Genomic DNA, 14,271 nt, shown 5'->3' with positions numbered 1-14,271 from the left:
TCCTTACCTTTGCTCCCCTTCCTTACTCTTTCACTCTGTCCCCCCCCCCCCCCCCCCCTCTCTCTCTCCCACACACACACACATGCACGAGGCATTAAGATAGGAGATGGGAAGAAATGGGAAGGACGGAGGATACTGAGAGAGGAAGAGGGGAAAAGAAGAGAGGAATGGAGGAAGGAACAGGAGTAGAGAGGGAGAGATGAAGAAGGTGGCGTAGAGGTGAGGCAGGTTATCTCTGGTTCCCTTTGGAAAATCCCCAAACACACAGCCAGGGTCTGGCAGAGTCAAGGTGAGAAGCGGAGACCATCCCTCCTTCCCTCTCTGCTTCTTCCCCCTTGTGCAGCCTCCCGCCTCCAGCTGTTCTCATTACGCTGTGTGTTTGTGTGTTGGTGTGTTTGTGTTTCATTCCCACTCATTTGTCTGTGTGTGTGTGTGTGTTTGTGTCGGAGGGTTGTTTCACGCGTGAATCTTGTTTATTCATCCTTTTGTGCAACTAGACATTGCGAACGTGTGTTTACACAATGCGTTTGTGGATGACGCTTCTCTCGCCTGCCTTCATGTGAGTTGCCTGTAGGTCTGTGTTTCTGTGTGTGTGCGTGTGCGTGTGCACGTGAGCCCGTCAGCCCCGGTCGAGCTCCAGCGCTCCTCAGGGTGTTCCTGTAAATGCCAGAAAGTTGGCGAAGAAGAGAACCCCCCTCTCCGTCGGAACTACTAAAAACTCCTTTCCCTTCTCTGTCCGTCAGCAACTCACAGACGCTCATGGGGGTTCGCAAGATGTGGAAATCAGACAGAGGAAGACAGAAAAAAAGGGCCATTAGGGCCAGCAGTTAGGTCATTGTGAGGCGTGACGGATCAAAAATCACCATATCCTGGGGAGAAATGGGTCATTGTGAGTCTTTCAAAGTGAATTCTTGACCTTGAAACCAGCTAACCAAAGGTTAGTCAAGCAAGGAGTTTGCTCAGCTGTAGCTGTTTAAATGTCTTAATTTTATTCATTTATTTATTTCAATATTTCTAGAAGAACTAAGAAAAATGATCAACCTACTCTTCAATCGCCCTCCCAGCTCTATGGAGAGTTTTCGGATCTTCCGGGTTGTTGTTTTGGTTTAAAGGCCTGAAACTTAACAAGGTTCAGTCCTCCCACTCTATGCAACAGCGGGCACCAGTTTTTTTAGCTCAATGCTGAATGCTACCTCCCCAGCACCAAACAGACAGACAGTCAACACAGTGGACCACGTAGCAGATAGAATGTCAAAAGATGCCCTCAGGAGATGGTGGAGACCAAAAACAGAGCTTAAAGGAGAGCGGATACTGGCAGTTGTTTTCATCCGGTAGCCATGAAATGTGCTCCATAACGGTGTAAATGAATACAGTACGGGTTAGACGGAGACATTTGTGCTCGTCTCATGGAAATGCCTTGGAATTTACATTTCTGAATGTATTCTAATTCTGAAACAATGTTACTGAAACCAGCAGAAATATCTACTCAGCTCTTATTAAAAGCTCAGTGCCAGAGACATTTGAGAACCCAGCCACGAATTTCAGATCATAGAAATCAAAAATGTTGCTTTTAAGACTCAGAGAAAAAGAAAAGTCTCGAACAAACGTGGGGTTGGGAAGAGTTTTCTTCCCCCAAATGCCTGAGAGATGGTTTGGACGTGGAGTTTCAAAAGAACATTGCTGATCATAACACTACAGAGATCGCCAGCGGGGCTCTACATGTTGTCCATGCATAAATTAGTAAATGATAATTACTCCTATCTTTAGACGATTATTTTTGCTCCTCTGATGCCTCCTCAGCTGTTTGTCCTCAATTAAAGTTGTTTTCCTGCTCATTTGCTCAGATAATAATCAGCCCTTCTGGTAAACATGCTCTTGCGAGGCTAACCTTGCTCTGTGCGCTGATTCTTATCCTTCTGACAAGCTTTTATGCATCCGCAGGTATATTCCGTTATTCCGGCAACAGAAACGCCTCACTTTCTCTCCCTCTTAGATTTTGATCACGTTCTGATCACAATTTCTATCGAGACCAAGCGACACTCGCAGCTGCGGCATGACAAAAGCCGACTTTTCTTAGGTCCGTTGATGATCTACATATACAGCTATGACAGAAAGTGATTTGACATACTGTATATTCACAAACAAGTGTCACAAACTCAGGCTGCATCTGCTCACACTGTCGCGAACCCCTTCTGAAGCGAGTGCCTTTTGGAAGAAAAAACATTTCTCCATTCACGATCAGTCCAATATACTTTTATAACCCAGCAATCACTTTAAACTTTTTTTTTTTTACCCCCTGCAGGATATTTTTATGACAGTTTTCTGTTTTATTGGACTGTGAAGTGAAGCAACAGTAGAGGAGGCTGAAGATGTTATCCGACGGACGGGCAGCTGACTGACGAGAGGTTTTTCACATTTTCGACTCGTGCGCGTTTATCTTTGCACGAAGATGATCCAGATGCTTGTTTCAATTGAATATAATTCTTCAAAGCTGTGTGAATCCATGCTTTTGTATGAATCTGCAGATCAATTCACTCCGTGTGAGGTGGACGAGATGAGGTGTGTGGACTAAAGTCCCCCGACTTGGACACGAATCATGATTGAAGACTTGATAACTTTAAGCCATGTCTTGTCTGGGCAGTGCAGGGCAGCAGACAGAGAATAGACTAAAGACTAGAATAGATGCTCCTGTCAATCGCAGCTGATCAGTTTGATTACCTCCGCCAAGGAGGTGATGTTTTCGTGACCCAAGGAAGAACCTATGAAAACTCAACACTTTCTTTTACATGGCGAGATGCAGGCTGGGGTGTGAGCTCTCTGAACAACCTTGATGTTTCACATGGAATTAAGTTTGTTTCTGTTAATGTAGTACACTGTTCCCCTCGGTTTACAAAAGCCCATTTTACCTGAATATGGCCATCCAACACTGTAATGATCAGTTGTAGTTGCTGACACATGGAAGTGTAAAGAAAATCGTTAACTGAAACCTGTAAAAAAAAATTCTGCACATCTCATGTACAGTACAAACACACACACACACACACACACACACACACACACACACAAACTGACACACACGGCTCACCCAGCTTCCCTATCAACTCTGTGAAATACATTTGTCCTCTGGGACGTGGTCGATAGGTGTCTGCGACTGGAAGCCCACCGGATTAACCTGCGGTGGCCCGATTGCGGCTTGTAAGTCGTTTCAAGTTCTTCACACTCGGTTGCGTCGCCCACGTCGCTCGTCCAATCAAAGCCTAATCCAGGTTTCTTTTTTTCTCCCGCCCTAATGCCTATTGACTTTTCACAGAGGTCTTGCATCGAATCAATTCCCCATATGAGCGCGTGGGAGGCTCGGTGGTTAATGACAGCCACGTGCCCGTGAGTGGGGCCGAATAATGTCTTCAGGTGTCAACGGATGGAAATGAGACGACGACGGCGCGACTGTGTGCCATTGCTGGGGAATTATCCTGCTGCTCTACCTCCGCGTGTCTTCCGTCAACCCTCATCTTTTACTCCCCCTCTTTTTCTTCACCCTCGTTTAATCTTGTCCCCTCCTTTCCCCCTGCTGCTGCCTCTCCTTCCTTCCACCCCTCTTTCTCCCCTCCGTCCGTGAGTGATGAGGAAGGCAACCGCTCCATCCGTCACTGTTGATGTTGTGAGCGCGCGCGCACGTGTGTGTGTGTGTCATCTGGCACCCGGTGGCCTCCCACTGATGTAAGAGGGATCTGTCATGTCTCTCTGTCACAACAGCAGACACGCATGAGTGGATGTGCACACACGCGCACCTAAACACACACAGACACACACCCCGAATACAGTCGTCTCCTCTAAAACTGTGAGTGTGTGTGTGTGTGTGCGTAACTGGCGGTTGTTGTCATTTTAGTGTCAAAAAGTGTTCGGTCATGTTATGATCCTGACTTGATTTGATTACAGAGTGCGCCTTTCCCTGTTATTTGCTGAGTAGACGTGTTTTCTTGTTGTTGTTGTTTTCACTCAATGTCCATATTCTTTCTTCCCCTTTGCTTTTCTTATAAATTCATGGTCAAATGATAGTTGAGAAATGAAACTTTTTTTTTTGAAAAAAACATTTCTGAAACTGCCCAAAAGCACTTGTGGCAAGCATTTCTGGCTGCTGCTAGGCCGAGGACTTTTCGTAGCTCAATTATATTATCATCCCAAATCACAGAATGCTTCACGACGGGACATTTGGGCAAATTTTTAGCTGAAAATATATACAAAACAACACAGAGTGTTGTGTGCAGAAAAAGCAGCACAGAAATAAATCATCTGCTGCATCTGTGGCCGTTCCACAACTCGAGTGGCTTTCAGCGTTGCTAAACAAGGTCCTTTGGGGAGAGGGCTGAGTATTATGGAGTGGCGAGTGGACACAAGTTAATTTTTGGAGCATCAGCAGCAGCAGTGACAGAAGGCCCCAGACTGCCTGTGTGTTGGGAGCGGCCCCTGCTGAGCACACGATGAACTGCATCCCCGGTAATAAGAGCGGTTCGTCTTCGGGATGAGGGCAATTGGAGTCAGGCGACGGATAAGCTTTCACTGTCTTCATTAGATGGAGGCTCTACCTTAAGTGGTGTGTTAAATGTGCAGACATGCAAGCGAGTCAGGCCTCCGTAGTTTATCATGAGTAGGAAACGATCAATCAGACGTCAACCTGAAGTGCCGTCAGAGTGAATGCCTTGCCGACAGACGTGTCTTCGTCCCTCGTGTGAATAATGTGCCAATAAATGACTGCTCGACATCGTGTTATCCCATAAAGCAGCAAAGCTCTGAACAAAAATGTAGCTAAAATCAATTTTGACTTGATATTTCCTCAAAATATTCACAAATGCCAAATAAGAATATATATGTGAACATTTTGGGAAATGAAAAATAACACATGATCATAGTAAGTTCATTGCAGCGATGCCATCGAGTGGCACGCAAGTCTGTTTTGGTGCCGGGGGGATACAGTCAGTGCCGCACCATTACACCGAGACAAATCACATGAAATATTAAAGGTGTATTGTACAAGATGAAATCATAAATTAAAGACTCTGGAAGCAGAACAACATTTTCCGCTCCTGTTTGTTGCTCGTTCAGCCATTTTTACTGACTGCAGGTCATATTTTACCACCCACAGCATGTAAACCTCGAACATAGATTTGAAATGTGACACGTTGTGAGATGTTGCCTGCGCAACTTTTTGTTTTGTATCACTTGAACGCAGCACAATGAAAACATGCTTCAGATAAATAAATGATGATTCGGTTGAACCCTGCTCAATACCTGTCCGGTTGCTGTGTAGACATTTGCGTAAGTAAGATGTAAGTTGTATAATGTTGTTCTGCAGGGGGCTTTCCATCATTTGAAAAGCAAGAAAGGGAAACCCTGTTGAGAAGAGCTGGGAGGTTGCATTACGGGAAGGGTTGTATCCAGAATCTTTGGAGCTTTACCGATACTAAGGATTAAAGTCAACATATCTGTGCCTGTGCAGCACGTGAGGATTATTGTTTGAAATCTGTCTTCTGAGATGCCACCTCTTCATATCGTCAATATATGACCCATGCTTGATTTTCGGACAAGAAGCGAAAGCTGGCGGGTAATCAACTGTTTACATCGCCCTCTGTCGATTACGCACACTCGACCATTACAATGGTTCCTAACGCTAGTGTACTCGACCAATCAGTGACATCCAGGGCTCCAAGCCCCGCCCAGAAAGCTTCTGAACCTTCAGATAGTTCAACCCCCCCAAAGTCGGGACATGTTTAAGGTAGAATCACCTTAACTTAATTCACACCCTGGTCTCTCCATCGAAAAATGAAGGTAGTTCCCCCAAAATGTTCCTCCAAATGTTCCTGTTCCCTGATGAAATTTATAGTGGAAGGTCATCCCTTGGTATATATATTAAGGGATGGCATTAATATTTTATAATATAATATTAATCACCATTTTTTTTCTATAGTTGCTTTGCTACAAGAAAAAAAAAGGATTATCATTGTTTTATCTTCATTTCTCTGTAGCGCAGGATCAAATTTGTGTCTCATTAGAAAAGCTCACTGGCTTCGGATATTTAATCTTCCAAAAGACACAAAACCCTGAATTGTCCCAAGTGATCTCGCCGTGGAAAACCACGTCGATGGATACAGAAAAAAATCTTCATCAGATAGTCCTATGTCGCCTGTTGGCAAAAGAAAAACGACCTCTGTATCTTCCTTCTGTCGCTTGCTCGTGGTGGTCTCCCAGGACAATAACGGCTAATCAGATGACCACCTTTTGCCTAAGGTGAATCAACCACAGACACACACACACCTTACACGTGTCTCAGATGGCCGGACTTGGTTTAATTCTCGTAATTAATCAATTTATGAACTCTGAGCATGTCTATCTGGGGGTGGCAGGAGCTGGTGATCAGGCTTCACAAGGCAGGCTTTAATCCTGCAAAATTGTGCGTACACACGCACACGCACACACGCACACGCACACACACGCACACACACACACACACACACACACAGCAAAGAAGAGACGATTAATACTGCAGTGCAAGCACTGTTAATGATAGTAATCTGATCACACCTTCCAAGACAATCCAGACCTTTGGATTGCGCTCTCGGGGCAAAGTTAATAGGTGGGCGAGGAAATTAATGGCTGCCTAAGTGAATGGACGTGTAATTAAAGAACGGGTGATACAGTCAACGTAATTAGCTTGTTTATGTGCGCTGCAGTGGACGTAGGCAGGCGGCGAAGGCCTGCGGTGGCAGACGAGCAGGCAGAGGGAGAACGGGAGGAGGAGGAGGAGAGAGAGAGAGAGAGAGAGAGAGCGCAAACTCCTTATTCAGGCCTTTTCTGCTCACCCGTCATATCAAGGCTCCAAATCAATCCTGCAAATTGGTTTGTTCCTTGACAAGGTTACCAAATGACGGAGGGATGGAGGGAGCCGGAGTGGAGAAGGAGAGGCAGAATATGAGATGGAGAGGGGAATATGTGAGAGCTGTAACGAGAGAGAGATGAGCTGGAGTGTGTGTGTGGGGGGGGGGGGGGGGGGTCCCCGTGTTGACATATTGTCTAATGCAGAGCCACAGTGTGCGTGCTGTGCGTGCGTCTTGTGTGTATGTTTGTGTGGGCTGAAGGCCGACGGCGAGGTCGTCAAACTATGGAGGGGGGGGGGGGTGAAGGATCCGGTTGATCGTCGTTTGTTACAGGTAAACCCAACCCGGCTGAGTTATGGCATCCCGATTCGCGAATCACTTTGTCCATGTGGTAAATGGCCGTGTTTGAATGAGTTTGCGTGTGTGCGTGTGTGTGTGTATGTGTGTGTGTGTGTGTGCGCTTGCAGTGCAGTTTCTTGATGCAGCCACAGATGCTCCTGTAACCCTGTCACAATGAAATGTGGGACCCATTTCCTCCCATTCCCAGGTGAGCCCTTTGGAATTGGAGAGTAAATATATAAATAATGGAACAGATAATAAAAAATAAAAAAAAAAAACCCGCTCCAAATGTGTTATTCTTCTCCTCTGACCTGATGTGGGTGCTGGTCTGTGTGTGTGTGTTTCAGGAACACTTCACGCCGGAGTGCAAGTTTAAGGAGTCTGTGTTCGAGAACTACTACGTGACCTACTCGTCCATCCTGTACAGACAGACCCAGTCGGGCCGGGCGTGGTACATCGGCATCAACCGGGACGGACAGGTCATGAAGGGGAACCGTGTCAAGAAGACCAAGGGGGCCGCACACTTTCTGCCCAAACTCATTGAAGGTACAACAGCGACATTTCCTGCCTGAGCTGCGCTCCAGAGGCAGGGGTGCTTTTATTTTGTCTCCACTTTGGTGCTCGTTGTTTTTACATTTTCTGTACACCAAGCAAGTGTCCAGTACAATGAAGCCATTGAGCTTTAGGTTCAAGGCTGGATTACCAGCCACCACTTCAGTACACCATCAGCGATGGCAGATTACACATTTAATAGGTCATTTTGTTGCCCTTTCTTGTCTTTTTCCTGTGCAAAAATATTGTTGAAACCCTAAAGATTATACTCATTAAAAAATAAAGTTGTGTTTGATCGAGCGTTTTAGCACCGCAGGTCACCCTGGTCTCTTGTTATGTAATGAAGCTGCCGTGTAGCGTTCACTCATGGTAAGAAGGAAAAAACACACAATCTGCAGAGGGTGGTACAGTAGGTGACTGGTGGACGTCAACATGGGCACAGCTACATATTTTTGTTCAACGCCTCAACACTTTGTTGCCAACACTTGTTGTTTAAATATCGAAGTTTTCAGGACCTTGCCAAAGGTGTCTTACCAGCACCAGTGGCAATGTGTCAACAGACATCTATGTATAAATGATATTTTTTTTAGAATAGTGCTATTTTATCAAGTATAATTACCAGTACTACTAAAAATGATACGCTTCCAGATGCATTTTACTACATTTGCCACGAGTTACTCTACAGGCGTGAGACCACTTAATGCAATATGACCTAAAATGGAGACGGCGGCTTATTTACATTTACAAACATTCCTGCAAAGGTGAGTCGTGTAACAATAAGGTAGTCAGTCAGTTTTAAAGATACAGCTGCCTTCCATAGCGTGACCTCACTCAAATTTATCAATCCCTCAAACAATTTAGATTTACAGAGGAAAAAAACCAATGTACACCTCTGTTTCGCTGCATTCACTGATTACAAATGAAAGGGTTGTAACTCTTCTAACGCAGTCGAAAAGAACAGAGCATCACAAACGCAGACGCCATGTGGAAGCAGGCTCGTACACAATGAGAGCACTTCATAGCAGCTGGTGTGATAAATCAGTGACTAATCCACCTCGGCCAGACATAACGTCTTCTTTTTTTTCTATGAATGTATCCTAAAGCACAACGATAATCTTAACCTTAACCACAACCCATAATGTTGTCATCCTTGATGTTTATTGCATTGTTCTACATTTTGTGCTCCGTTCATAAACTCGTAATTTGGGCCCATCTGCCTTGTCTTAGAAGCTAGAAGAAATGTATGCCCTTTTCTTCTTCTACACTGTTTCCACTAATCAGGGCTTCCCTCTCTATTTTATCGCTGACTTGCGTTTTGAATAAACAAGGTGATGTCATGTTAAAGGCGCTGTTTGTATGATTTGTACGTCTCTGGCTTTGATGACTTCTAGTCGCACGCGTGCAATAAAGAGAAAGAAAAGCAGGTTACCGCATGGAGACACTGAGAAGATGAAAGAGGAGCTGACAGCAGCTCATCAGTGGCAGCAGTTTCCACCTTATGCCTTAAAACATATTTTAAATCATGACAAATGTTCCCAAAGAACGACCTCATTTAACTCTTTTGTAACCTTTTTCCCCCTCCAGTGGCCATGTACAGGGAGCCCTCTCTACACGACGTCGCCGAGCAGAGTCCGCCCAGGAAAACACCCAAGACCTCCAGTGACTCGCCCGTGCACCAGAACGGCAAGAAGGATGTTCAATCCAAAACCAAGACCACCTCCTCCTCCTAGCGCTCAGAGACATGGGAGGTGGCAGTGGTGGTGGTGGTGGGGGCCAGGGCACGGAGTACACGGCACTGGGCACCAGCGGAAACCTGAATTTGGGTTGTTAGGGCAACCCCGTCCCTGCAGTCCCCCACCCTTTCCCTGCTGCCTGCAACACTAACCCCAACTCTGCCCAACACAATGCACCGGTGTACCCCCCCCCCCCCCCCCCCCCATCCCAATCCACACCAGCCCTCCACCTTCTTATGTAATAACCTCTGTGGTTATCCAGGCCTGGGACGTACAGTAAAAGCAATAACTCCACGGAGAGGTGAACAGTCCCCTCAGTGCATCGTAAAGCATGACACCGCAGCTGCGGGTAAATCCCACACACCCTCTACTGTAGATGTCATCCGCGACATCTAGCCAGTCAACCAAATATCCGAGTACAGTCGCCCTGGTTTTCGAGGGGGGCCGCTGTCCCCTCTGCAGCACACACTTCACAAACAGGTTGTGTTTTTTTATTTCCCCGCGGGGTTCCATGCTAATGTTAGCCCGACACCGAGCCATCCTAATGCTGTGGCTGACACTGAGACCCTTGCAGACTTTTGTTCTGCAGCCATCTGCTCAGTTCACATCTTCTGTGTGTGTCAGCGACTTTGTGAGATACTTGTCAGCCTTGTTTGAGGGTGTGTTTGTGTGTGTGTGTGTGTGTGTGTGTGTATGTGTGTGTGTGTGCGTGTGCATGTGCGTGTGCGCGCATTCCCCTTCTTCTTCCATTCACCTTTGGCGCGGTTTGATTAGTTTGTGACATGGACTCAATTTTCCACTCGGCGGAACAATAAAACCCCCGTCCGTCCTCTCTGTTAATGGAGTCTGAGGCTGATCGGAATCTCTCGACCCTTAAACGAGGGGCCAAGAGCTCCCTCGGCACCCAGCATAACCACACGCGCGCGCACGCGTAATTATTACACTGACATTTATGCACACACATGGGCGTGAGTGTAATGCGTGCAACACATTTCAGCACCCTGATATCTGTGAGCACCGATCGCACAAAAATGATCCCACAACGTAATGCGCACACACCAAATGCACTCAAACATACCCACGGCAACATGGCGGTGTGCGTGCAGGATCTTGGAGATGACGAGGAAATCATCGGTGAGATGTGGTGCTGATGGAGACGGACTGTGTTGCTTTTTTCCCCCTTCGCTGTTGGTGGCCATGCGTTGCACAAACACCTGCAGCCCATATCCCCTGTGGACCCTCTCACACACGCAAATCCTCTTGAAAAATGTAGTAAATTTATGTTGTGTGTACGATAACAGTATCAGCAGATTCCTGGCTACTGCATCACTGCCTCCCTGCCTACTGCATTCCCATCATGTGCACTCATTTTTAAAAAAGAGCACCTCACACATGTCAAAGTCAGTGAACATGCCATGGAGAGTTCTACTCAGCCTGTGAGAAAAATTGTGAATTTTTTGCCCTCATTTCTTTCATGCCTGACCCAAAGACCGTATCTGTTTCCCAAATCCATATTACATAATCATTTTGAACAGTCGACAGTAATGCGGTGCGACTTTCCAAGTGACGTTTACTCGAGAACATCAGTTTGCTGACTAAAAACACACTTGAATCCTGAGTGTGCTGTTCATTCCTTACCCACAATGCAGTGCACAAAGGAAATAGGTTAGCCAGCCACCCACAAAACATTAAAACTGATCATGAATGGCTCTGAAACTGCTTTGTGAAACACCAAGAAAAGCAGGGAAGATTCCTGTATGTAGTATAGTACTCTCCATGAGTTCTCTGTAAATTAATTACATTTAAAAATGACCAAACCCAAGCCCACAGAACTTCAGATACCGGCAGATTAGTGAAAAAATCCAAAAGATACGGCTGCAAAAGATCATATGAAATTGCATGATGGGAATTGTAGGATCCATTGTTTTTGGAGCTTGGGACTACAGGTCAGGATATCGCAGCCTCTTCCTTTTCAAATCTGTTCCCCAACTTAATGCAAGTGCAACTCCGAATCGCTGGAGAGCTCCTCTGAGTCCTTACTTGTTCAAGGATACGTGAAACTCTGTGATTCACATGAATATTTCGCTTTCACACATTCACCTAAAATGCCCTAGTTTCTGCTGCTCGCTAATGAGCAGATCCGCTGACGTTTTTTTCCGTCATACACTAAAGTTCTGATGCAGAGGAATTCAAGCCGTCTTTACTTGTCCTGTGCTGTTTAGAGTGTGACTTCTGAGACTGTTTTGTTAGTAGGCAAAAGAAGAAAACATGTATAAAGAATTAAGTTGTCAGCACAAGTACACACTGTGATTCTTAAAAAACGGAAACGGAAAGACAGAGGCTTTATATTTCACTTTGATCACATTCTATTCATCAAAATTCATATTTGGCTCCTCTCTTTCAGGAGACCCCAGTTTTGCGTGTCTCCAATTGTTGTTTCCATTCAGTGGAGAAAAGCAATCATCTTTCATATCGAACTTTCATGGTACAATATGCCAGACGGGGGGGTAATTGTTTCTGCCTAATGTTTATGTATTGTTGGAAGCGAGGGGATCCCGTGTGTTCAGGAGGCAGAGGCGATGCTAGATTGATGATCAGGGCTCAGAGAGAGAGAGAGAGAGAGGGACGAAGCAGAGAAAGGAAACAAGACACAAGGGAGATTTTCAAGGAGGAGAATTTGTGATGATGAGCAGGACAAAGAGAGATTTAAGAGGGATTTATGGTAATGCCAGACACACACACACACACACACACACACACACACACACACATCTCCTACTATGCATAATCCCCAGCGCCTCTGTAACCTGTGGTTGTAAATAATAATAGCTGATAAAGTAATCCGCTACCTGAGACGATGGAACAAACCTTTTCCTCCGATTTCCTGAGGACAACCAAATGAACCGAGGAAGGAAGTGGGGAGCGGTAGAGGGATGACGGAGAAAAGGACAGAAGGATGGATGAAAAGCAGAAAGAAAGGGAAGGGAGGGAGTAAAAGCAACTCCTGCTTCGGCGAATTGCGGCCCGACAGAGAGTTGCTCCCATTGTGTTTTAGATTCATTCAAAACAAGTTAAAAAACCTCACTTTCACCCCAAAGACCTTAATCAAGCTGTTAAATAGACCTTCGGGTCGGTGTGTCTGACCAGTCACCCGCTATGGATCAAAAACCCAGAACACCGTGTTCAACTATTATTCGCAAAAAGTAATTACTCAAAATATTTTAATTAAATGAGGCTCCCGCTTGCTCGAGGAGAATTAAAAGTGCGCGGAACTAGGTGGAGAGATACTGTTCGAGGAAAAGAGCGGTAGATCTCGGCGAACAGACATAAGCGACACCTCCTACAGAATATTTTTAAGGGCTTTGAAAATCTGCGTTGCAATATTTTCTCACTGAAATGTCATTTTTGTTGTTTTTCAGTATTCAGGCCGACGCGGTTAAGGGCTAAAACAAGTTCAAGGAATGAATGTCTGTTGTAGAAATGGTGAAAAAAAAAAAAAGTGTGTGTGCTGTGATTTAAAGTTCATATAGGAAAAGACTATGCTAAATGCATTGGAGCCATGCGCTGTTTAAAGGGGCACTCCTCTGATTATACACATGGAGCTCAGTTGACTCCTCACAGAAGTTCATACTCAGCCTGTGAAAAGTGTTGCAAGGTGCTTCAAAAGGTGTGTTCAAACAGGCTGTCCGTGCAAATTTGACCACAGGACAGCTTTGGACGTTTGTGAGATAACAGGAGGACTAAGAGTTAAAACAATTCCACCTCCGCCTCACGAGCTAAGTGGCTGGAGTGCCCCTTTAACCCTCAAAATATATGCGGCATATTCATTTCTGCTGATGCAAATGCCTGCCAAAAAAAAAAAACATAACACAAAGTTTGTGGGGTCACAGTCATCTCATTACCTGCCTCAAACAAAGAGTTTTTTTTACATAAACGAGATCAACGATTTCATTCAGATCGTCAGTCAACTCTGACACCTGGATGGATTCATATCTCACTATAGAGAAGCTCGTGCTACTGTAGGTGTAGACTCGATCCATTGCAAATGATCCATCTGCCACTTTAAGTCGTATCAATCACCAGTATCTCACTTTGCCCCTGTAGAATACGCAGACGAATGAGCTTTTTGTTCCAGTTTGCAGACTGTTTTGTCGAGTGGTTGCCCTCTTGGTTATCCACCGGGATACACAGTGTATTTTTGAAATCGAACTTCATGTTCACGTCCGTGCTTTTTTTGAGCAATAGTCACTTATTTAATTAGCCATATCTATCATCGACTTACTGTGGGGGGGGGTTTTTGCGACAGATATTCTATTTTATGATAGTGATAAATGTAACCTGTCATTTTTTTTAAATTGGGGAAGAGTTAAAATGTTGGTGTACACCAATCTGTTTGCAGTGTCATTGATTCTGGTTGTAGAAAAGGTAGAATAGCAAAGTCATATACTGCGTGTGGAAAGTTTGCATGGATGTGTGTGTGTGTGTGTGTGTGTGTGTGTGTGTATCACAGACTTGACTTGCATGTGATTTGTTCTGTCCTTTGCGAAGTGTGAAATCAGCCTCTCTTTCCAGCAAGTCTGCTCTCCGGCCTTCAGGCTTCACTTTCAGCCAATCAGTTTGAATTACAGGATGTAAAGATTGCCATTCATCTCAGCGGCCCGTCTATCCGAGCTCATATTTGATTAGTGACCCCCCCCCTCGCTGATAAATGTCTCTGGATTCAGCTACACGTGTTGATTATTGGCCCTTTGGAGATCTCGCCATCGCGGTTTCTTTAG

General features: G+C 45.3%; 1 protein-coding gene across 2 annotated transcripts in view; it reads left to right on the top strand.

Moving 5' to 3' along the window:
- Positions 1 to 9,671, top strand: part of fgf11a (fibroblast growth factor 11a) — a 96,303-nt gene extending 86,632 nt beyond the window's left edge. For both annotated transcript variants that reach the window (XM_035626838.2, XM_035626839.2), the window contains 2 exons: positions 7,556 to 7,754; positions 9,345 to 9,671. In XM_035626838.2, the coding sequence (XP_035482731.1) occupies positions 7,556 to 7,754; positions 9,345 to 9,490 (345 nt within the window). In that variant the 3' untranslated portion in view covers positions 9,491 to 9,671. The remainder of the gene's footprint in view (positions 1 to 7,555; positions 7,755 to 9,344) is intronic.
- The last annotated feature ends 4,600 nt before the right edge of the window (positions 9,672 to 14,271 follow it).

This window comes from Scophthalmus maximus, chromosome 2 (assembly GCF_022379125.1).
Source record: "Scophthalmus maximus strain ysfricsl-2021 chromosome 2, ASM2237912v1, whole genome shotgun sequence".
Lineage (NCBI taxonomy): Eukaryota > Metazoa > Chordata > Actinopteri > Pleuronectiformes > Scophthalmidae > Scophthalmus > Scophthalmus maximus.
This window is presented reverse-complemented; position numbering and strand designations above follow the sequence as displayed.